Genomic DNA, 24,731 nt, shown 5'->3' with positions numbered 1-24,731 from the left:
ACTTCTACAGAGCCCCGCATGTAGAAGTAAGGGATAAATACAATGGGGTGCCCCCTGATGCCCTATGGTTGAGGCCAGTAATGGCTAGTCCTCTATCTAGCTACGCATCCCTTTGACCTGATCCCGCCATCGTAGGATTTAGATTTTTAGTGAGGTTGTCTCCTCTTGGTCCAGGCGGTTAAGCCAAGACCCCCCCACACTCTCTATCCGCGAGACATGACTACAGTCAGTAGAGGGTGCCTGGTGTGATAGACAGGGGTAGCCTCGTCCGGCATCGTTATATGTCCTGGTGCAATTCCCTGGCCACGACACTACAGCCAGGGACAAGACGATGAGTGAGATGCTTATTAGACCAAGCCAGGCGCTAGGGGGATTCCCCCAGCACCTGACCAAGAGCTTCCCCACCAACTACAAGGTCTTGCATCTCCTAGGGGAAGATTTATGAGATGAATCTTAATGTAAAATTGGGAAACAATATATTTATTATATAATTTTTTAAATATTTTTACGTTTAATTTTTAGTAATTAAATGGTTAGGTTGAGTTGACATTATGATAATTGTCAAATAATAAACGACAAGGTTGTTGAACACGGCGCAATGTCACCAATATAGCGATAATAAAATTTGGTTTAAACCTTTGAATAAGAAGACTAAGGAAGGAGCATAATGCTATCCATGTATTCATGCATGGTGGGCGGAAAAGCCACCATAAAAGCTCTCTAGGGTGGGGATCCTTGACAGTTCTGTTTGACGATTCATTTGACACATTTGAATTTGATTTGAAATTTTGTGGATTTGTCAGTCTTTATGGAGCTTATTTTATGTTATTTATTATTTATTCTACTACTGATAGTTGTATAAAGGTAGTAAATCTAGATGGAAATTGTGGCAGAACTTAAATTAACAGTGACACTATCGCGATTTATCGAAAAAGACTCTAAAATAGTTGGTTGTGTAGCGTGCGGTAGATCTCGGCAAAAATTGAGTGAAATAATGGAACAACTTTTCGCTAGTAAGTGACTATATAATATACATACGTGTAGTAAACCGATCATTTATGAAATTCACTTAAATTAACTAAATTATATATTTTTCTTGCATTTTAGCTTTTATTTATTACTTGTCAAAGATTAGATGTCAAAGAATTTAGATACGTTAATTTGACTTACCTGCTTCAGTAGCGTATCGGATGTTTGTGTTAATAAATACCTATTATAACATCTATTTTTATTAGAATTATATATTTTTATGACAATTTTAATAACTACCAACATTTATTCACAACGTAAAATAAAACAACAAATTATTGAGTCTACTCCACGTCTACCCTACATCATAGTTTTACATTTTTTAAATACAATTAGAACGACACTGATAAACCGCAATTTAAGTCGGCCATATTTGAGGCCCATCGCGGTGTACCTAAGATTTTTGATATGCTCCTTCCTTAGTCTTCTTATTCAAAGGTTTAAACTAATTTTTGCAGCTTTAATCTAAATAAAATATATGTTAGAATCATTTGTTCTATAAAGTGAAATGAAGAGGTGCTCGGTATCTTAAACTATACAACAAATCATTACTGTTTTTTTCTGTCAACTAAATTTAATGTACCTACTCTTTAAAGAATGCCATATTATCAACATAATATATTATCCTTTACAGAAGCCATTAAACGACTTAAGAAACATCGATCTCAAATACCATACTGGATATAAGCAGAATTCGAAAAAAATCAGAAAATGGTTCTCAGGTGATTCCAAAGCGCGTTCTAATAAAACTACGGGCAAATTGCTATAACAAATCAGAGCAAAATTGTGCTGGTTCGGTCATTTTTTCCAACCGGCACAACCACGATTAGCAATAAATCAAGACCGAAGGCGTTGCTAATAATCGTGATATTCACGGTGATCTAACACTTTCCCTGATCGTCGTTTGTCGGCTGGAACATGATGGGAATTACAAGAAAATTACATGGTAATGACCTTGGGGAAGAGTTCGCTCGCCTCTCTTTGTAAGATAATATATCATTCATTCGGACTGTGTTCTTTACAAAGTTTGTTCAGAGAGATAATGCGGAACGATCAACAACGATTGAAATAATTTACAAAAGTGTGTTAGAAGATTTTAGGAGTAGTGATTGTTACTGATGATAATCCAAATTATTGATAGAAATTTTTTTACCAAATTACGTCAAATCATTGAGGTCTTTTCTTTATCTTCTTGCCATCGATATAATATTTTTCAGTAAAAACTGACTATTTTTGAATTTTTCTTGGCGTTTCTTGCTGTCTCGTTCAATTTCATTTTGTCTCGAGCTATTTCTACAACGTGTCGGTATCTATACCCGAGACAAAGGATTTTTTCATAAATATAAGAAAAATAAGTAAACCCAGACGTACCCAAGCAACACACAGTGGTATATACCGGGTGTCCCAGAAATAAGTGCAAGTATTTTAAGATAAAAAACGAGATTTGGTATGTTAGTATACGACATAAATTAGGATTGACTGACGTTTTCAATTGTTTTGTCACTTCCTGTTTCACCGGAAATTACTACAACTTTTGATTTTTAAATGTCATCCTCGGTATATTTCTACTTTATTCGATATAAAATGACACTCTGATTAGAATGACATATCATATGTCAACTTTTGACATTTTCACTTTAAAAAATCGTATTTTAAATTTCAATCTAGAGTGCCATGGCTGTGTTAAAAATACTAATTTTTAATCAAGGAACCTTGGAAAAATAGATTTAATCGTCTAATGTCATTCGTGTCTTGTTCTGACAAAAAATGCATATACATCTAGAAATAATAAGAAAAAACAGCAACTGATAAATGTTTAAATAAACTTTTCAAATTTCAATCCTTCATATTTTCTCAATGACTAGACCGATTTTCAAAAACAAAGCCGGAAAGTATAGATAATAGAAAGCCCTTTTCATTGCGGTACCATTTGACCCCCTTCCCATTTGAAAAAAATTGTGGGATGACACCCCCGCTTAGAGGGTTGAAGATTTTGCAATCATTTTGGGGCAAAAGTTGTCCCCCTCACAAACAAAATTGACGTGTTTTTGAATTTTCTGAAAAAAAATTACCCTGGCCGTTATGCCTTGCGGAACGTTTTCGATGGGCCACCCTGTATAAATACATACGTTCATATTTTTTCTCTGTTATAGTATATAATTTTATAGAATCGTTTAAACTAGTCCAGTTGTCTACTAGAATAAGAAAGTTTGAAAGCTTCTGAAAAATGGAGAAAGTGTAAACAATATATTAGACAGTTACTGATGAAGTGTTTAATATATACTTGCTATTAATAAAAAAAACTTGCCAACAACAAACTTTTATTTAATCCATGTACTAAAAGGAATAACAAAGTTTAGGTTTAAGTAAAGTCTATTTTTTTAAAAAACTTTTGCAAACATTTTAACCGAACGCCAACGTCAAAGTGTTCTCGAATAGTTGAATTTAAATATTTTAAATAGTTGTTTTCTTTATTCTTTGTATTTTTTTTTGCTTCCGACGACGGAAAGAGATAAACTTTCCGAAACGTTAAGCATTTTTAAGCCAAACATTCGTATTTGAATGGTTTATTCTCTTGGACTAAATGGTAGATTATTGTTTTATAATTATGGTGCCGTATTGTTAAAAGGAAATAACTTTTCAAATAAGAGCTAAAACTACATTACTTTTTTGTACTAGTAATATAAAATGTCAATTTAAAAGTACTAGTTAAACATTTTAAAATAATACTTTTTACGACGTTTGCAGAAACAAATATACGAGGCATGTTTTTTAAGTAAGTACCGTTTTGCGATTCCGCCGCCGCAGCGCTACGGTCGGCGTTCCGCGCATGCGCGCTGGTTACCTACATCTCTTGTCTATGCACAGACGCCAGTACAGTCTGATTCTTCATTGTATACGTTGTTTATTGAGTGTTTAAGATGCCTCCGACAATCGTGAGCCCCGCCGATTGTGAAGTACGGGCTGTCATACGATTTCTTAGTGCTAAAGGCGTAAAACCGATCGATATTCATCGTGAGATCTGTGAAGTTTACGGACAAACCATTATGAGTGATGGAATGGTAAGGAAAAGGGTGAGAGCATTTAAAGATGGCCGCACAAATGTGCATGATGAAGAACGGAGTGGGCGTCCTTCGGTCGTTAATGAAGATTCGGTGCAGAAAGTGGACAAAGAGGTGAAAGAAAACAGACGCTTTACAATTTCATCATTGTGCGACTACTTTCCTCAATGTTCTCGTAGTGTTTTGTATCGCATTGTGACCGAGAACTTGAATTACCGGAAATTGTGTTCACGTTGGGTTCCGAAAATGTTGATGGATTTGCACAAAACCCAACGTTTAGGCAGTGCATTGACTTTCCTTGAGCAGTACCACAATGAAGGTGAAGATTTTTTAGACAAAATTGTTACTGGTGACGAAACATGGGTGGCCTACGAAACACCAGAATCGAAACAACAGTCCATGGAATGGCGACATTCATCATCACCCAAAACAGTGAAGTTTAAGCAAACAATTTCTGCCCGGAGAATCATGTGCAGTTTTTTGGGACAGAAAAGGAGTATTGCTAGTGGAGTTTCTGCCTCGTAATGAGACAATCAATGCAGCATCTTATTGTGAGACATTGAACAATCTGCGCCGTGCAATCCAAAACAAAAGACGTAGCAAGTTGAGTAAGGGTATTGTTTTGCTGCATGACAATGCCCGTCCACATGTGGCTAATCGGACCAAAGATCTCATCAAATCTTTTAAGTGGGAAACTCTAGATCATTCTCCATACAGCCCTGATCTGGCGCCCAGTGACTACCAATTATTCCTGCACTTGAAGAAACACCTGGGCGGTCAGCGTCTTCAAGACGATAACGAAGTCAAAACAGTTGTGATACAGTGGTTAACCAGTCAGGCGGCAGAATTTTATGAGGAGGGTATTGGTGCCACGTTATGACAAGTGCCTCAATATTCACGGAAATTATGTAGAAAAGTAGATTAAGGTACAGGCTTTCATGTAAAAATAAAATTATTGCGATATCTTTGCACGTTTTTTTTAAATTCCAAAACGGTACTTACTTAAAAAACATGCCTCGTATTTGGTCGGCTTTTTACTTGTTCGGAGAAAAAAAAACTAAAACTTTGGTCTTTTCGCCTTAATTACATATCCAACGCATTCTCTGTCCGAGGTGACCGAAACAGAACAATATCTTTAAAATGAAATTCTGAAACTTGACAGGAATGCCGTTGTCGGGCGTGTGTACACGAGTAGATGTCGCCCACCCTACGACTTTGAAGCTGACGGAAAAGCCTTTTAGACCGTATATAGTGTGCTAGGAAATGGAAAAACAAGACATGCTCTGCTGAAATTGTTTTGCAGATCCTTTTTGAATGTCGTACACGTAGCGGTGTTATTGTGAATTTAGTTTTTTATTTTACTATTTTAGTTCATCTATTAAAGATAATATTACACACAAACAGTGGCGTAACTATCGATGTGCCGTGTGTGCGAAGCACACGGGCCCGTGCCGCATTTCCATATCTATCCCATGCTATCGCGAATCAAGCAGAATCCTTCTGTTTGTGATGAGGATATCTATGAAATGTCAGGTTCTATACCTTAAATACCCCGATGATATTGCCTATACGATTTCTTCTCAATTACTCTCCTTCAGGCAATGTTTCCGAAATAATGTATATGAAATCAATTGCATTTTTGAACTCTCTGAATTTATTTTAATTAAAAACCTTTCATCGTCTTCTAGTTTCAGCGAGATTTTAACAGCGTGTCATATTTTTCTCACCATACCTGTTTCTGTGGCCTCGGCTGAAAGATCTTTTTCCTAATTAAAGCTTGTCAAAAATTATTTAAGAAATACTATGGGCGAAAAACGGTTATCAGCTTTGGCAATTATTTCAATAGAAAATGAAGTTGCCCGTACAATAGACATTGGTAATATTGTGTCAACTTTCGCCCATGCTCAAGCAAGGAAAAAAGAATTTTAACATGTTCATGTTCCTATTTACATTGTTTATTTTAATTTAGTTAGTTTTGTTGGTGTTTTTTGCTTGTCAAAAATTATTTAAGAAATACTATGGGCGAAAAACGGTTATCAGCTTTGGCAATTATTTCAATAGAAAATGAAGTTGCCCGTACAATAGACATTGGTACTATTGTGTCAACTTTCGCCCATGCTAAAGCAAGGAAAAAAGAATTTTAACATGTTCATGTTCCTATTTACATTGTTTATTTTAATTTAGTTAGTTTTGTTGGTGTTTTTTGTTTTGTTTTTATTTTTTTTTATTTGATATTTTATATGTTTTGGGTTACATATATTCTGTGTTGCAGTAATAAATAATACTATATAAAAATTAATTTGATAATGTCATATTATTCAGATTAGTATATAAGTATTGAAATATGTAGGTGTAATAGGGGGCCCGGTAAAATTTTTGCACACAGGCCCGTGAGTCTGTTGTTACGCCACTGCACACAAACAAACGTATATGAAATCACTCTTTAGTTCAGACTAAATTTCTTGCAGGGAAAAAAATTGGTACACTGATAAAAAAGATAGACTTAAACTAAAGTCGTCATCGTTCATGAAAAAAAAATTAGTGGCAAGAGAATTTATTTTAGCGTAATAGAAAATATTTTGCCTGAAGAAAAACTCTCTTAACTCAAGAAAAGTGGTTCTCTTGAAAAAATCGAAAATTTCTCTTGAATCTATTTTCATTCAACCAAGTGCAAGTTACTTTGTTTTAAGATAATGACAAAAATACGCCAGAAAGTACTTCATTCAAGAAACATGGCCATTTTTCCAATAGCTAAATACTCTTTTGATGAAAAATAATAACGACACGCAAAGACGATGACGAAGGACGGTATATACAATCAGTTGGCAGTCCGATCAGTCGTACGTCGCATTTCATAGGTCGCACATCATAGTACGCACGGGTTTTGTTGCTTGGAATTTTGCATAATTTGCTTTTTAAACGCATATCGTATAACAAATTAGTGCGATCGTTATTAACATGCATTTGTCATTTTTGATGGACAAATTTTAGGATATTATATTCTTTAAAGGAATTTCTGAAAAAATGGAAATTAGAGCATTTATTTGCTATATTTGAAGGTAAGAGACATTTACCTAATGCACCTGTTTAGATAATGCATGCGTGACTATAGATAGAATAAGAATATAGGTATCGATTTTTTTATGCAAATAATTACAAAAATTTTCGACTTTCAAGTCGTCGTATTAAAAAATTCAAAATGTGACCAAAGCTTATCATTTTAATAATTTATTTGCTTTACTTTGATTAATCTGATGTAACATTTTTTTGTAATTTGTAGAGCGATGAACCACCCCAAAGAATACCAAAGTGTGAAGAAGCAGAAATAACTACGAGACAGATTACTTACTACAGACCAGGAAAACCTAAATTCATCAGAAAATAATATACCTCGTAATATGCCTGTACATGATGTATAGACTTCTCTTAGATCAAAATAAATTTTAGTTGAGTCAATAGTATTCGCTATTGGTTTAAGAAAAGTGTCCCTTTAATCAAGAAATGTCCCTTTTCAATCAAGAATTTTTGCATGAATCAAAGAGACTATTGTTCTTGTAGCAAGAACTTCTTTGCATATTAATTTTGGGTCAAGAGTGAAATACTTTGGACAGATAGATTCTTCTATTCTCTAAAGTAATTTTTTAAAGCTTATGAAAAGATAGTTAATGTTTTGGGCAAAGAAACGTCGTTCTTGACCCTATTGAAAAGCGCCAATCTTTTGAGTCAAAGTCAGTGTATACAACTTTAAGGTTTTGTTGTAAATAAACATGATAATAAAGAAGAAACGACTGCTGCGATTTATTTTCTTGTAAATTTTGCGTTCAGAAGAAAAATCGCGATTGTCCGGTAATTTTCATTCGGTTATGTTGGATTAACAGATGTACAGAGGAGGGGAAGAATATTTGCTGTCATTGAACAAGGAATGCCACATAATGAGACGTGGCAGAGATATTAAGCGTTACCCAGGATATTATTTTTCGTCTATCTCCTATAGAAAAAGGTGTTTCCATTTAAAAGCGTCGAATTTGATCCACCCTGTACAGTGTAAAGCCTCTCTTATGATTTACAGCGTTTGCATCTTTGATTTATAGCTCGCCTTCCTCATTTGTTAAACAGGTGGCGTTCGATTTGGCCGTTCTCTCGTATCTAATTAAATCTATTCTTAATTGAATCGGCCTTTTCTTTATTAACATAGTATGAAGTCGATTATGTAGATGAAGTTGTTAGCAGTCGAGACGATTTACTACAAGTTTTCATTGTCGAGTAAGTTGGTATAGAAAATTGAAATGCAGCTGTGGCCAGAAATTTATTCCTGGCATTGTTTTCTGTTTTTTAGTGTTTAGAGAATTAAATAATAGTTTAAATTAAACAGGCATACTGGTGGTATTTTTACGGATTTTGTGGGTCCTCTACTTCAAAACACACGATGATAACACTTAACGAATTTATTTTCTACCAAGAAACACACACTATATCAAAATATTTATAAACTATACAGGGTTGTTCACCACATACGACACGGAGTATTGTAACTAAACGATTAGATTATTACAAATTGTAAGTTTTAGGTTCGTTGAAGGACTATCAGAGCTACAATTTAAAAATATTTTTACAAGATACGAGTGTCCCAAATAAGTAAAAAATATTATAGTTGTATTTTTTTAAATAATAATAAAACACCCTGTATATTATTCTATATTTAGATTCTACGATTGAAATAAAGGTAAATTTGATTAAGGTTTATCATACTTAAACCTTGCCGTTTTTGAAATATTTTCAATTTTATGAAATTGCAGTAAAAAATTTAAGGCTTTAATTCTCTAAGGGTATCAAAGTTTTTAATACTAAATATTTACTGAAGATTATTTATTGATCAGATATTGTGTTGCAATAATAAAAATTTTACTACATTATACAGAGTGTCCAAAAATTTATATTAAATAATTACTAGCTTTAAACGGCAATAACTTGTTTAATTTAAATAGAACACCCTATATATTTTACGTGAATCAGATGCACAGTGTAATTGTCTATCAAATTGTATTGTTCCATTTTTTACCCACCTCTTCAAGTTTTCATAGAAAATGCATTTTCTTATAATTTAGACCTCATTTATCACTATATCCATGGAATATTGACATTTTAACTTATTTTTAAAGATATAACAAATTTTCAAAGGGTACAGATACTAATATTGTCGATATACCTAGTTCGCTTATTTAATTAAAAAATAAAAAATCTGTTTAAATATTTTTTGTTAAAGAGGACCAATTAATATGATCCCAGTATTCAAACTACATTATTTGAGTGTTTACGTTGTAATAATAATTGCTCCAAATACTTAAACTGAATTTTGTGTGTGTATTAGACAGTGTGGCAAAAAGCAACACCTTATAAATTTTACTTCATTTATTGACGAATGCTTAAAAACACACATTCATTTTTATAACTTATTATTATATTGATTTCTGAGCCAAATCCTCATTTATTTAGAATAATTTTTTAATTAAAACAATTTATAAGTATGTAATTAACTAATTTTTGGTGTTTTTGGTAGGAAATAATGATGGTATATTTAATTGGTATACTCTTTTATAAATATTTAAATAGTTTATTTTGTATGCCAATGGGCTTGCAATATTTACCACCTGTACATTTTGTACATATTATGGTGCTATAAAAAATCTGAAATGTCAATATTCCATGGGTATACTTATAAATGAGGCCTAAATTATAAAAAATGCATTTTCTAAGAAAACTTGAAGAGATGGGTAAAAAATGGTGTAATAAAATTTGATAGACAATTACATTGTGCATCTGATTTACGTAAAATATATAGGGTGTTCCATTTAAATTAAACAAGTTATTGCCGTTTAAAGCTAGTAATTATTTAATATACATTTTTGGACACTCTGTATAAGGTAGTAAAATTTTTATTATTGCAACACAATATCTGATCTATAAATAATCTTCAGTAAATATTTAGTATTAAAAACTTTGATACCCTTGGAGAAATAAAGCCTTAAATTTTTTACTGCAATTTCATAAAATTGAAAATATTTCAAAAACGGAAAGATTTAAGTGTGATAAACCTTAATCAAATTTACCTTTATTTCAATCGTAGAATCCAAAAATAGAATAATATACAGGGTGTTCCCTTTAAAAAAATATAACTATAATATTTTTTACTTATTTGGGACACTCTGTATCTTGTAAAAATATTTTTAAATTGTAGCTTTAATTGACCTTCAACGAACCCAAAACTTACAATTTGTGAAAATCTAATCGTTTAGCTACAATACTCCGTGTCGTATGTGGTGAACAACCCTGTATAGTATGGGTACAATATTTTTGGTTTTAAACACTTAAATTCACATAGAGAAATGAATCATGGTCATCAAGAAGGTGCTCGGTGGCGTAGAGGTACAGGCTCTCGTCTATATTACGAAGGTTTTTTAAGAGTTTTTTCCTCCAACACCAACATATATATTAAAGTATAGCACGTCGGCATTGCCTCTATACTCCCAATGCATGTGTGAGCAAAAGCGGAACATGCAGTCCTCGTCCGGTCAATAAAAGAGCTACCTAGGGTACCGGCCCCCCTGTTCACAGGGTTCGCTTAGGTGGTTGAGTGCTTCGTCAGGAGAACAACATACCATCTTATCATGTTATTTTATTTATTGTATATATTGTATATAGCACCTTTTTATTGTATTTAAGGAGACATTCTCAATAAATGCTTTGAAACTTGAAACTTGGCTCTCGTCTACCAATCTCAAGGTGTGGGTTCGATTCCCACACCCGGCATTTCATCAGCCGACTATTTTTATTAAAATAAAAATATTTTGGGTACCTAGGTCGACTCAGCCTTAAATAAGTACTTGGAATTTACAATCCTGAGGTAATAATAGGCGGTTGAAGCGTAGTGCTAGCCACATTACCTTCCTTGTATACCGAACGGCTCTAGTATAGCAAGCTGTACCTTGCTACTTCCAAGGCGTTAAACGCTATATACGGGAGCTATTATTATTATTAGAAATGAATTATTAAAATTGTTACTGCATTTTCGCAAAATCATAAATACACTACTCAAAACAATTATGGCATATTTGAAAAATAGTTATTTTTTATACAAGACGATAAAATGGTATTTTATCGTCGACCCAAAAGATTCATTTTCGGGAAGCGATAATGCAATTTTATCCTCGTATATAAAACAATATTTTTAGCCGACCATACCAATAGGTATGGTAGGGTATTAGGATCGGCAAAAAAAAGTTTTTTTAATTTCACTCAAAATGAGTTACTTGGGTCATAAATGACCTAAATACAAAATATTTTCATGGTGTCTGTCTGTCTGTCTGTCCGTCCGTCTGTCCGTCTGTAACACGATAACTCAAAAACCGCTGAACCGATTTTAACCAAATTTGGCACAAAAATACTGTGGCACCCGAGAATCTGGCCAGAAATGGCTCAAGGATAAATAAATAAATTACCAACAGATAGTCAGGCTGACGCGACAAACGCCATATCCAAACTCTCTCTCTCTCTCTCTCTCTCTCTCTCTCTCTCTCTCTCTCTCTCTCTGTCTTTATTCCTACAAGAGGAATGTAGTGGTCAGGTGATGTGTGAGGTTTGTCTCCATAATTCCCTGTCTTGTGCTTCATGTACAAGCGTGTGCAGTGGCTTGTGGGTGATCTTTGATAACTGGTCTATCCATCGGGAGGTCGAGCGGCCTCTTGGTCTTCTTCCCGGAACCTTGCCCTGTATAATGAGTTTTCCATACAGTCAGTATCCCTCCTCATAACGTGACCGAAATATTTAAGCATACGTGACTGTATAGAAGTTCAGTTCTTGGATCATGGATTCATTGGTTCGCCGGGCAGTCCAGGGAATTCTGAGCATTCGTCGCCGACAGTACATCTCAGTTGCGTCAATTTTTTTCATTTCTGACTGTCTCATCGTCCAGGACTCGGAGCCATACATTAATATAGGAAATATTAGGCAGTGAATAAGCCTTTTTTTAAGTGTTTAGATATGTTTTTGTCTCGCCATATCTTTGAGAGTTTTCGCACTGCCGCTTTTGTCATTTCACATCTTCTTCTTATTTCCCCTTCTAACGATTCCGTGTTGTTTATAAGTGACCCAAGATATATTTATTGACTTACAACCTCAAAACGACCAATGCTCACTACATCAGGTTTGTTGTTGTTTTGCCTGTCGATAATCATAATTTTTGTTTTAAAGGGATTAATTTCAAGTTCCAGTTTCTCACTTTCGTCTTCAACCAATTTTAGAAACTGCAGTAACTCTTCTACGTTTCCCGCTAGAAGGACCGTATCGTCTGCAAATCTGAGGTTGGTAATTTTGTGATCATTAATTGTTGTCCCCCCTTGCCAATGTTCCAATGCCCTTCTCATGATATATTCAGTATATATATTGAATAACTGAGGAGACAGTATGCACCTCTGCCTAACACCACAGGTAGGCTGGAAGTCTTCCGAACTAACGCCATTGATGATAATTCTACTTTTGGTATTTACATAGAGATTCTGGATCAATGAAATCAAATGAAGACGCACGCCCATTTCTTTAAGAACCATCCATAGTTTTGACTATTTGACTTTGTCAAAAGCTTTTCGATAATCTATGAAAGAAATATAGAGCGGATTGTTAAATTCTCGGGCCTTTTCGATAATCTGACGGACATTCAAAATTTGTTCACGTGTTCCTCGACCTCTTGTGAATCCTGCTTGCTCTGGAGGGATTTGTGGTTGAATATACGGCTTTAACCTTTCGTTAATGATATGAAGAAGAATCTTACTGGCATGTGAAATTAGCGCAATGGTACGAAAGTTGTCGCATTTGGCTGGAGATCCTTTTTTGTGGATGGTTATTATGGAACAATCCGTCCAATCTGATGGCTATTGGTGAGTATGTCATATCATATTACATAACTTGTGCAAGATGTCCACACCAAAATCTGCCGACGCTTGGAGCATTTCAGCCGTGATGTGATCTGGTCCCGGTTCTGTCTGGTTCTTCATTAATTATATCACTGTAGAAAGAGCAACTAGGCTGAGGATCTTTTTCTTTATACAGTGTTCCGCAGCATGTTCGCCATCGTTCCACTATTTCGTTAATTTCGGTTTTAAGTAACGCTAAAAAAAAATCGGGTAAATATCCAAACTACTTCCATTTAAATCCCGAATAACTTGTGAAAAGGAATACATAAATTTTCAAAAATGGAAGCAATTAAAAAACGTGCGAGAAGAAATAAAGTTTTTAACCTATCCTCGCTGTTAAAGTATCCTTTAATCTACCCTTAATATTGACGCTAGAGCCAAGGGAATCAAATAATAAGATCAACCCTTAATAAAGTTTTACTATAGTTTAGTTTTCATATTCGTTTCGAACCATATTTTACAACGCTTTCTGGCTGCTGAAAACTAACATCGTAAAATCCGAAACGTTATTGGGAAAATATCGTTATAACTTTTATATTCCGTTTGCATTTTCATAAGTTTCTGAGCCGTAGTCACGCTCGCTAACATATACTACCACTACGTCTTTTTCATGGCAATTGCCCGCCATTTTACTTCGGGATTATATTACTTTTTTGAAGACTGTCGTCGCTTATCGCTTGTGCACATCATTCTTTCTTTTTACGCTCGCAGAGACGCTTAGAAAGTTTGGGTTTGAATTATTATTAAATTTCTAACAGTAAATTAAGCTATTATTTAAGTGTATAATACTTTAAATAAATGACTTATTCACGAACTAATACTATTAAAAATAGATAGATTAGATTCTTCGAGGTGGCTATCGGCCTGATCCATTGCCATTTTTTCAGATCTATTGTGGTTTTCTTGCGATCCTTGGGTTATATTCTCCATTCCTATCCTTCTCAAAAATCTAGCAACTTGGAGACTGAACCTTCCATATAGCTCTTCCACTCTGTCAATGGTTTAAGATTGCCGCACATTTGACAGGCTGTCGCACCAACTTAAGGCGGCTCTGTGTTCAAGTCCTGTTTTAGATACCAGCAACAGCAAGAGTACCTATATCCTGGATACAGATGCCAGCAACATTGGCATAGATGCAGTGCTATCACAAGTGCAAGATGGCGAAGATCGAGTGATTTAACGATGAGAATTTTAAGTCGAGTCCAATGCTAAAGGAATTACTGCGTTACTCGGAAGGAGGTTGGAAAAGGCAGTTGAGCAGATGTGGTTCTCAAGTGGCTTATGGAGGTGAAACAATCTGAAGGTTAAATAGCACGATGGCTCGAGAAGCTCCTTCGTGGATGGTAAAGTGAACACTTTCCCAAAACCACTTGCAAAATTGTAATCGACTCTCGTGATGACCAGTATGTAAAAAGATGTAAATTCGGTACACATTTAAATTTAAAGTTGTGATATTTATGTTTTTTGATAACTTTCAAGATGCCAATGTTGAGCATCGAAATTGTCACCATCCAGTGTAACGAAGAATAATTTACTGCAGCTGTGGCTACTACTTTTATTTTTTCGTATCCGGATTATAGTTTGTTAGCCCAGTCATTACTGAGCCACGGTCCAAAAGTGGCAACGGGCACCCATGAGGAATTGAAAGACATAGAAGAGGGGAGATTATCTAAATATGTAAAATAGACTGCACCATAATTGGAAATGGTTGAATAAGCTGGAAATGATAATGTTGATGATGATGATGATTTCAAGTGGATTATATTCGAATTACCTAGAAGAAGACCAAACGTAAGGTGATACCATGATATCACAGATTAAACAGATTACAATCTTTGTTTTTTCTTTATTGTTTTTCGTGGTTCCAATTTTCGGAATCGGCCACTAGTTAGGTGACTAGTTTGCGCACATAGCACGCCCACTTATGGCCTCTAAAATTGTGCACAGCACCTGACCGGCACAGTTATTAGAGAGATATCGGAAAACCGAATAGCGTCATCCAGTATTTACGCGTACCTTATCATAGTTACGATATGCGCGAGTCAACGCAACACCCGCTAATAACGTTACCGCCTGACGTAATTTGCGGATCAATTACACCATGCGCTCTTTCTAAATAATAACCTCTGATAACGTTTAAAAATTGCTTAAATGGGCATGTGCGGGTATTTGACAACCGGAGCCGGCCGGCGAGATCTTTTATTTTAGGTTATTAATTAATGTTTAATTCTTTTTCTGTTTACTTTAATTATTAGGACAATCGGAAATATAAATTTGGCAACGTGTGGCGTGCGCTAAAACTTGATTCCATTTGACTGAATAATTGAAACATCCTGCTTTTGTGGAGCTAAAGCTGGGAAGTGGGATATCACGGGCGCATTGACTCGTCGGTGAAAAGGGTATTATTATGTTGCGGCTCGGGTCCTTTGGAGACCTTAAGGGTACCTCGGATACAGACACGCGACCCTACTTTTAAATAAGCATTATCACGCGAACTACGCTTTTACAGACTTGAGAGAAGCGCAAAAGGCAATAAGAATGGGCGGCGACATTGCCATCACATCGAGACTAGAATATGTTTACAGGAAAATACATTATGCGGCGAAAAAAATATGTTTTTTTAATGCCTTAGAATGAGTCCCAAATAGTCCCACTATTAGTAAACTACACACACCGGAAAAATCTAGGGATATCATTTTATTAAAGTTAAAAATAAATGTTTTGAATAAAGAACCACATATTTGTAGGCCGATTCTTTCTACTTCGATTGAAACGAAGTAGTCACACTAGTTATTTCTAAATTTGGGATATTTGCAGAAGTGTTTGTGCATTTTTTGTCAAATGTATAAAAAGCACCTAGCATCATTTGTTCGAATTTAACCTGTACTGGCTATGTTTTTATGATAACTGGCCAGAATTCATTCAAATAACTCTGTTTAGTATTAAACGACATTATGGAGCGTAGACATCTTATTAACAGAGAGGAAATGCTAAGGGCCATGGGTATGCTCGAAGCTGGAATGCGCCAAATCGACGTAGCTAGAGCATTAAATACAACGCAAAGTGTAATATCGCGATTAAGTGCACGCTACCGTGAAAGTGGTGATGTTGCTGAAAGGCACACGGGGCGACATCGCATTACTACCCCTCAGCAAGATCATTTTTTACAATTAAATGCTCGACGCCGACCGACTCTTACAGCACCAGAGCTTAGTTTAATTCTTCAGGAAACACATAATATAACCGTTAGTCCTGACACTGTTCGCAATAGGTTAAGGGAGGTCAACTTAAGAAGCAGACGCCCCTGGAAGCTCAACCCTTAACTAGAGGAAATCGAGAGGTACGATATTTGTGGGCTCAAGATCATGTTTAGTGGTCGAATGAACAATGGGCCAATGTTCTCTTCACGGATGAGTCACGCTTTGGAATTTATCCGGATTCGAGAAGGCTTAGGGTATGGAGAGAACCGGGAAATCTTATTCGGTTGGATCATGTTCAGGAAGTGTACCCGTATCAAGGTGGAACAGTTATGGTCTGGGGAGGAGTCCAGTTAGGCCGTAAAACCGATCTCGTTTTTCTTGAAAGGTTTCTAACAGGAATCACATATCGTGTTTTAATTCTTGAGCCTGTCGTGTTACCATATGTCAATGATTTTGGGAGAAACTTCATTCTCATGCATGACAATGCACGGCCTCATACAGCCAGAGTGATAAGTGAGTTTATCAATGCTCATCAATTAAACATCTTACCCTGGCCGGCACAATCTCCTGACCTCAACCCCATTGAGCACGTATGGGACGCGGTCCAAAGAAGAATTTTGAGAATGGGTATGCCTCGTCAAACTCGTAGGGATCTGGTTCGGGCCGTGAATGCTCTAATTCACGCCGCTGCGTGCTGGATGAGATCAGATATCTCATCAATTCGAATCGATTTAGGCACTTGCCAAGTCGGTAGGTCATGGACAATGATATGGCTGAGGACAATGGTTCGGATTACTCGTAAACAAAGTAGACCCCGTCGTTAGGCCAGATTCGTCTTAGCAGTAAAAAGGAGAGGTTAACTTAAAATACTTTACTTTTTTAGTTTAATTGGAATGGCGCAAGTACCTAACCTATTTTTCCCCAGTTTTTTTTTTTGTTAATTTGCTATAGCGTCGCTCGACGCGTTTTAATCAGTTCGTAATTATTTCGTTAAAACCGCTGACGTTCGCGTCGCAACAATACGGAATATTTAATGCCAGCGGCAGATTTTTCATTAAAACTTTCATTTCGATTCTATTTCGCTAAAAAATTAATTACTGAATTGTGTCTGGTTACGTCGAAAGGCGCACCGTATCGCCGCAATCGACTAGTGGAATTCGATTTGCAATCGATACGAATGTTTTTGTGCGAAAACCGTAATCAAGATACTAACTCCAAAGTGGGCTAAATTGCATGTACAGGATTTATTTTTTAATTTTTTGTTCCTTGTGTTTTTGCAGGCGATGAAGGGAGGAGATATATTTGCTGAAACGTTAACAGATGGAGCGGAGCGTCCGCGACGGGCCGTCCGCGATTTCGAGCAAGTACCATGAGTTTATATGAACGATTTCAAATGGGTCGCGTATGCTCCGTCCGAAAGCTATATTGAAAAAAACATCCGCGCGGACGCTCCGCGCGTACGGTCCGCTACATCTGAAAGCGCTGTAAGCATTTTTTTTGATTTATTGGTAAAATACCATTGACAAATTGGTCTCCGTTGGTTTAACGTAGTTAGTCGGCTGATGAAATGCCGGCTGTCGGATTCGAACCCACAACCTTTGAATTGGTAGACGAGAGCTGTACCTCTACGCCACCGGGCACCTATTTTACTGAAAATAAAATGTAAAACCTAAAGAGACATCTGTAATTTTTGTTTTTAATTGAAAACTTTTGTTTAGAGATAAATTAACTATATTTGTTGTTACAGGAGGGACCTATGAAAATCGAAATGGTATGAAGGAGCCCGAACACTTCAGTGAAACGGTAAGCGCTTTTAACTAAAATGACCTATGTAGGCTCTTGTTTTTAACAGTTAACTTTTGTCAGTTTTTTTTTTTTTTTGAAAATCTGAAGACGTACCCTCCACCAGTAAAAGAACATACATCATATAACCTTTTTTTTTCTTTTTAGCATTTAATTTTCACAGATCAATAGGTCCTTAAACGGAAAAAATAAATTGTAAAAAAAAACAGTTGCACAAAGCTCTGATGCATTTTGAATCTAAAATAGTACTAGACATCACTTTGTAGCTTTTATTTCTATTAATTTGTAGATCTCCAAAATAGTTAAATATGATTGATTTTGTACGAAAGTAGTGTAGTCGTAATTCTCACAATTTATGTCAGAGAATATTCAGATTATTGGTATTTAAATGAAAATAATTATTACAAATTGAAGCACTACTAACTATGTTTCTTTGATACAATTTGCTGTTACTAGGCGCTACTGTAAACTGAGTTGCGAAAGAATAAGAAGAACTTCTTAGATAGTCTAAGATCCCATCCGCAGGATTATTACGCTCATCATATTTTTCATCAAAACCTTTTAATTTTTACGTATGTTTATGTACAGGGCGAATCAAATTCGACGCTTTTAAATGGAAACACCCTTTTCTATAGGAGATAGACAAAAACTAATATCGGTGTCTGGAGCTCAATTTTTATCAAAAACATGATGGTGAAAACCGCACATCAATATCTGTTACCGTTTCGGAGTTACGGGGTGTTTTTCAAAAATGTGCATTTTTAACAAATCGCTGTAACTTTTTTGCTATGGAAAATTTTGTATTTCTATGAAAACATTTCCAAAGCACCTTTTTACGTAAAATTTTATGGTTTAAGTATAATTTTTTTAAAATTAATAATTTAAGAGTTATCAACAGAAAATTTGATTTTTTATTTGGAACACCCTCTATATTTTTAATTAACTGAAGAGAATTTAAAATTGCCTTTCCAAAAATATAGCACACTTGATATTTTGTTATAATCCCCATCGAAATACAGATTTTTTAAAAGTTTGCCACTTTTAACTAGTAGGCTTTGGACCCCTTATTGATGATATGCTCTTAATGGAACTCGAAAACATATTTTTCCAGCAAGACGAGGCACCGCCTCTGAACACTGAAGTTATCAGCAAATTTTTGCAGCTAATTTCAAGAATAATTGAATAACTAACCAAGATCCCAGCCGTTGGCCGTCGAGGCCGCCCAACTTAGTGCCCATGGATCTAATCCTATGGATATATTTGCGGAAGAATAAAGGTTCCTTATTCTTCCGTATAATCTCGACAAGAATTAGAAATACTTAGCAGTTATGAGAGGGTATCTTTCACCTCCACTGAGTTAATGAATTCCGCCAGAAATTGTCCATAACAGAAGACGGTCGATATGTCGAACACCTGTCAGTGTGTCAGAAGTCACAGAACAGCTATCTAGCAACTGCCGCACCTGATCGTTCAACTTTGTGGCAAGTGAAAAAATGCGTAAACATCTAGAAATATTAAGAAAAAACAGCAAATTAGTCGAAGGAATTTATCCTTATCATTTACTCTGATAAATGTTTAAATCAACTTTTCAAATTTCAATCCTTCATATTTTCTCAATGACTCGACCGATTTTCAAAAACGAAGCGGGAAAGTATAGAGAATAGAAAGTTCTTTTCATTGCGTCGTCACTTGACCCCCCTTCCCATTTGAAAAAAGTTGGGGGATGACACCCCGCTTAGAGGGTTGAAGATTTTACAATCATTTTTGGGACAAATTCATTTTTGAATTTTCTGAAAAAAAAGTTACGGACACGTATAAAGTAGTGAGAAAACTTTGAACAGTGACAACTTCTATTGACGGAAAGTTTTTGTTTGAGACCCTGTTAAAAAAAATACGTAAAAATTAGGTTTTCATTAAAAATATGATGGGCATAATATTCCTGTATTAACTATTAGCTAATACAACAAGTGTGTAATATGTTTACAAAATAACTACTGATTTCTCAAGTAAATCACCCCATTCAGCATCTTGAGCTCCCCTACTATTTCCTCTTATTGGTGCATCGTTCTCAGAAATTAATTCATTATCGAACTCTATACAGCCGATTTCTTTTCTTTTGCACTGTTGCGCGATGTAGCACCCTATAGGGGCCAATTAATTTATCCATCTAGAGCTTGTAGGAAACGCTGCAGCTTATTAAATTTCTAATAGACGATTGACTTTTTGTTCGATGCCCTCTTCATCTGCTTGTGCAACAGCCGCTCGATAAGATCAGGAAAGATGCGAAAGCATTTTCGAAAAAAAAACGTCGGGTTCTTAGTGCGCGGACTTTTTGTAGCTGGCTACAGATAGAATGTAATTAATGTTGGCATAATTATTTTGCAAGGCAGGTGTTTGTATTGAATTAATACGTTAATTTATATAGAGGGTTCGAAAAATAAACCGTCAAAGTTCAGTTTGTGATTGCTCATGAAAAAATATGTATGGGTTCGAAAATGTGTAGATTTCCTAGATCATATATAGCCGGTGCGTCTCAAAAGTGGCTCACCCCTATAAGTTTGTTTTTTGCATTTTTTATTTTAAAAATTGTATTAATTACTTTATTATTGGCCGCTTTTATACAGGGTTGTTCACCACATACGACACGGAGTATTGTAGCTAAACGATTAGATTTTTACAAATTGTAAGTTTTGGGTTCGTTGAAGGACTATTAGAGCTATAATTTAAAAATATTTTTACGAGATACACAGTGTCCCAAATAAATAAAAAATATCAAAGTCGTAGTTTTTTAAATGGAACATCCTGTATATTATTACATTTTTAGTTTCTACGATTAAAATAAAGGTCAATTTGATAAAGGTTTATTACACTTAAACCTTACCGTTTTTGAAATATTTTCAATTTTGTGAAATTGCAGTCAACATTTTAAGGCTTCATTTCTCCAAGGGTATCAAAGTTTTTAATACTAAATATTTACTGAAGTTTATTTATTGATCAGTTATTGTGTTGCAATAATAAAAATTATACTACCTTACACAGAGTGTCTAAAATTTTATTTTAAATAATTACTAGCTTTAAACGGCAATAACTTGTTTAATTTAAATAGAACACCCTGTATATTTTATGAGAATCAGATGCACAATTTAATTGTCTATCAAATTGGTTTATATCAATTTTACCTATTTCTTCAAGTTTCCGTAGAAAATGCATTTTCTTGTAATTTAAAACTCATTTATCAATATACCCATGGAATACTGACATTTTAGATTATTTTTAAAGATGTACCAAATTTTTAAAGAGTACAGATACTAATATTGTCGATATAGTTTGTTTATTTTATTATAAAATAAAAAAAACTGTTTAAATATTTGTTAAAGAGGACCAATTAATATGATTCCAGTATTCAAACTACATTAACTGACTGTTTGGGTTGATTAATAATAATTGCTCCAAATACTAAAAAACTGAATTTTGTATGTGTATTAGACGGTGTAGTAAAAGTAACACCTTAAAATGTTATTCAATTTTTGACAAATGCCTATTTATAACAACAACAGAGACATTCATTTTCATAACTTATTATTATATTGATTTCTGATTCAAATCCACATTTATTTAGAATAATTTATTAACGAACATAATTAAGTATGTAATTAATTAGTATTTGGACGGAAATAATGGTGGTATATTTAATTAATGGTATATTTTTTATAAAGATTTAAATAGTTTTCTTTTTGCATACAAATGGGCTAGTAATATTATCATTTTGCTAAAAACGATAATATTACTAGCTTGTACATTTTGTACATTTGTTGCTTTAAAAACAATCTAAAATGTCAATATTCCATGGGTATATTGATAAATGAGGTCTAAATTATAAGAAAATGCATTTTCTACGAAAACTTGAAGGGATAGGTAAAAAGTGGTATAATACAATTTGATAGACAATTAAATTATGCATCTGATTCTCCTAAAATATACAGGGTGTTGCATTTAAATTAAACAAGTTATTGCCGTTTAAAGCTAGAAATAATTTAAAATAAACTTTTAGACACTCTCTATGAGGTAGTAATATTTTTATTACTGCAACACAAAAATTGATCAATAAATAGACTTCAGTAAATATTTAGTATTAAAAACTTTGGTACCCTCGGAGAAATGAAGCCTTAAAATTTTTACTGCAATTTCACAAAATTGAAAATATTTCAAAAACGGTAAGGTTTAGGTGTAATAAACCTATTCAAATTTACCTTTATTTTAATCGTAGAAACTAAAAATGTAATAATATGCAGGGTATTCCATTAAAGAAAATACAACTTTGATATTTTTTATTTATTTGGGACACTCTGTATCTTGTAAAAATATTTTTAAATTGTAGCTCTAGTAGTCCTTCAACGAACCCAAAACTTACAATTTGTAAAAATCTAATCATTTAGCTACAATACTCCGTGTCGTATGTGGTGAACAACCCTGTATAGCCAATGATGCAAGTGTGTTCAGTGAGAAGTTAATTTTAAGTTTGTGCAATATATATTTCTACTTTCTAAATACTCCTAAAAATGACTAGAACGTGTTTGGTGTGTGGAAGTTCTTAAATGACACCCTCGGTATTTTTTTACTTCATTCGATAGAAAATAACACTCTGAATAGAATGATATAGGTATCATATATCAAGTTTTGTCATTTTTGCTTAGAAGAAAATCGTATTTTAAATTTCAATCTAGAGTACCACGGCTGTGTAATACTAATTTTTAACCAACGAGCCTTGCAAAAATAGATCTAATCTTCTGATCTTTTTAGTGTCTTGTTCTGGTGGGTTAGAAGTTTTCCAAATCATATTTTTAATCATTACTTAATTATTTCAAATGGAACGAGGTTGACTCATTAGCATATTTAGAGTAAGCATTTTTTACGAATAATTTGATACCACACACTTGGTGTTTCGACTCAAATTGTCATCAGGAACCGCATGTTACAATAATTTCAAATAAACCATATGCGAAAATGTCCAAAGTTGACATATGATATGTCATTTAATTCAGAGTGGCATTTTCTATCAAATAAAGTAAAAAAATACCGATGGTGCCATTTAAAACTCAAACGTTGTAGTCATGTCAGAATCTTCAAAAATTGTAAAAACTTTCAAAATTTAAACTGCCCTTATTGAAAAAATACTGAGAAGCGTTTAAAGCGTCCATTTTCAAAGTAATTATGTATTCCTATTGTAAAATCGCTATTTTTGGGGCTTACTCAACCGGGTCTCACAATGCAAATTCACCTCAAATATCCATTTAGTTGGTCATTGGCAAGCACTCTCTCATTGTACATGAAAATAACAAAACAAACATTTACTGATCTGGATAAAATTGATAGTTAAATAGTAAGACTCACCCAGACTGACATCACTGACATTCTATTCAATATATCCCATTCCATAATTTCCATCTAATTCAAATATTATTCGGATCTATTGGTTAATAATCTTCAACTACTAGCTAGTGTCACCTGAAATAGTATAGGGGCTTCCCCGGACGCAAATCTGCCGCTAAACAGATTCGCATCCCAATTGATGAGGCTAATTTGGGTCCTCACGCAACGCCCCATCGTGTCAATCGAGAAGCAAGAGCGACCTCAAACTCTCAAGACCATCCTCGAAGGAACGACGTCACAAGAGGTTTTCTACTTCCATAGTCAAAAGACTCGCTACTTCCAAATGTCAGCTCTGTGACAAAACGCAATACTACAGCCGGCCGGCCTATCAACTACTGACTCCCCGCCGGCAAGCTAAGCCTTCTCTTACATCACAATTTTACCTGATCACAAATATTTACATCGCTTGCCAATGAATCATACTGTTTTCTCTAATCGACTTTCAAATAGAGTGTTTTAGCATTACTAAATAAATAAATAGGGAGTTTCCGAAGGAATGCATATTCTTTATTAGAATAGTGAATAAATAAAAGCATTATTATGACGAACTTATTTTCCAAGTTTTCCACTATCTTAATTTTATTTACTCAAACCTGTCATAATTGTGAAAAAGTGACAAAAACCATGGTGGATCGTGGCATAACATCGATTTCCAATGTTTCATAGGTATTTCATACCCCCATGTCCTGATATAAAATAAACTTTCTTATTTGCAACACACTGTATTTTATTTCAAAAATTAAAAGAAAGTAATAAGTTTGAATAAATATTTGGCGACATAATTTCGGAAAAAGACGAACCGCTCCGAAATTAACAAAAGCTTTGGGGAGCGACCGTTCTATGGTGCCAAATAGTATTTGCATTGTCTTTATGGGAACTTTCCAATCTAAACTTGTTTCCTTTATCTATGTTAGACAGTAAAAGAATGAAAGACTAAAATATGTATTTATTGACCGAATTTTGAGAAAGAAAATTAAAAAATAAAACTACTTTATTCTGTAAAAATCTTGACCAGTTTTTTTGCTCTTTCAGCAATCTCAATACGGATATCGAAAGGGCATCTTCCCATTTAGGAACGGAACGAAAAGATGGAGAAAAACGCGCCCATTTATAAGGCGTAGGAAGTAATTTTTCCAATAAAATTCCTATTTCGTGGAAATTATCGGTCCGTTATTGCATAATGGCTCCGATGTCGAACGGGCCGGAAAAGTTTTAAATTATTCCTAGTTTATCAAGAGAAA

At 34.6% G+C, this 24,731-nt stretch overlaps 1 protein-coding gene across 3 annotated transcripts in view; it reads left to right on the top strand.

The window, feature by feature from the left end:
• The window catches only part of LOC115886095 (apoptosis-stimulating of p53 protein 1), a 451,411-nt gene that overhangs the window by 186,119 nt on the left and 240,561 nt on the right, over window positions 1-24,731 (top strand). For all 3 annotated transcript variants that reach the window (XM_030905146.1, XM_030905147.1, XM_030905150.1), the window contains one exon: window positions 18,005-18,060. In XM_030905146.1, coding sequence (XP_030761006.1) covers window positions 18,005-18,060 — 56 coding nt within the window. The remainder of the gene's footprint in view (window positions 1-18,004; window positions 18,061-24,731) is intronic.

The sequence above is a fragment of the Sitophilus oryzae genome, unplaced genomic scaffold (assembly GCF_002938485.1).
Source record: "Sitophilus oryzae breed Bouriz unplaced genomic scaffold, Soryzae_2.0 scaffold_467_pilon_pilon, whole genome shotgun sequence".
Taxonomy (NCBI): domain Eukaryota; kingdom Metazoa; phylum Arthropoda; class Insecta; order Coleoptera; family Curculionidae; genus Sitophilus; species Sitophilus oryzae.
This window is presented reverse-complemented; position numbering and strand designations above follow the sequence as displayed.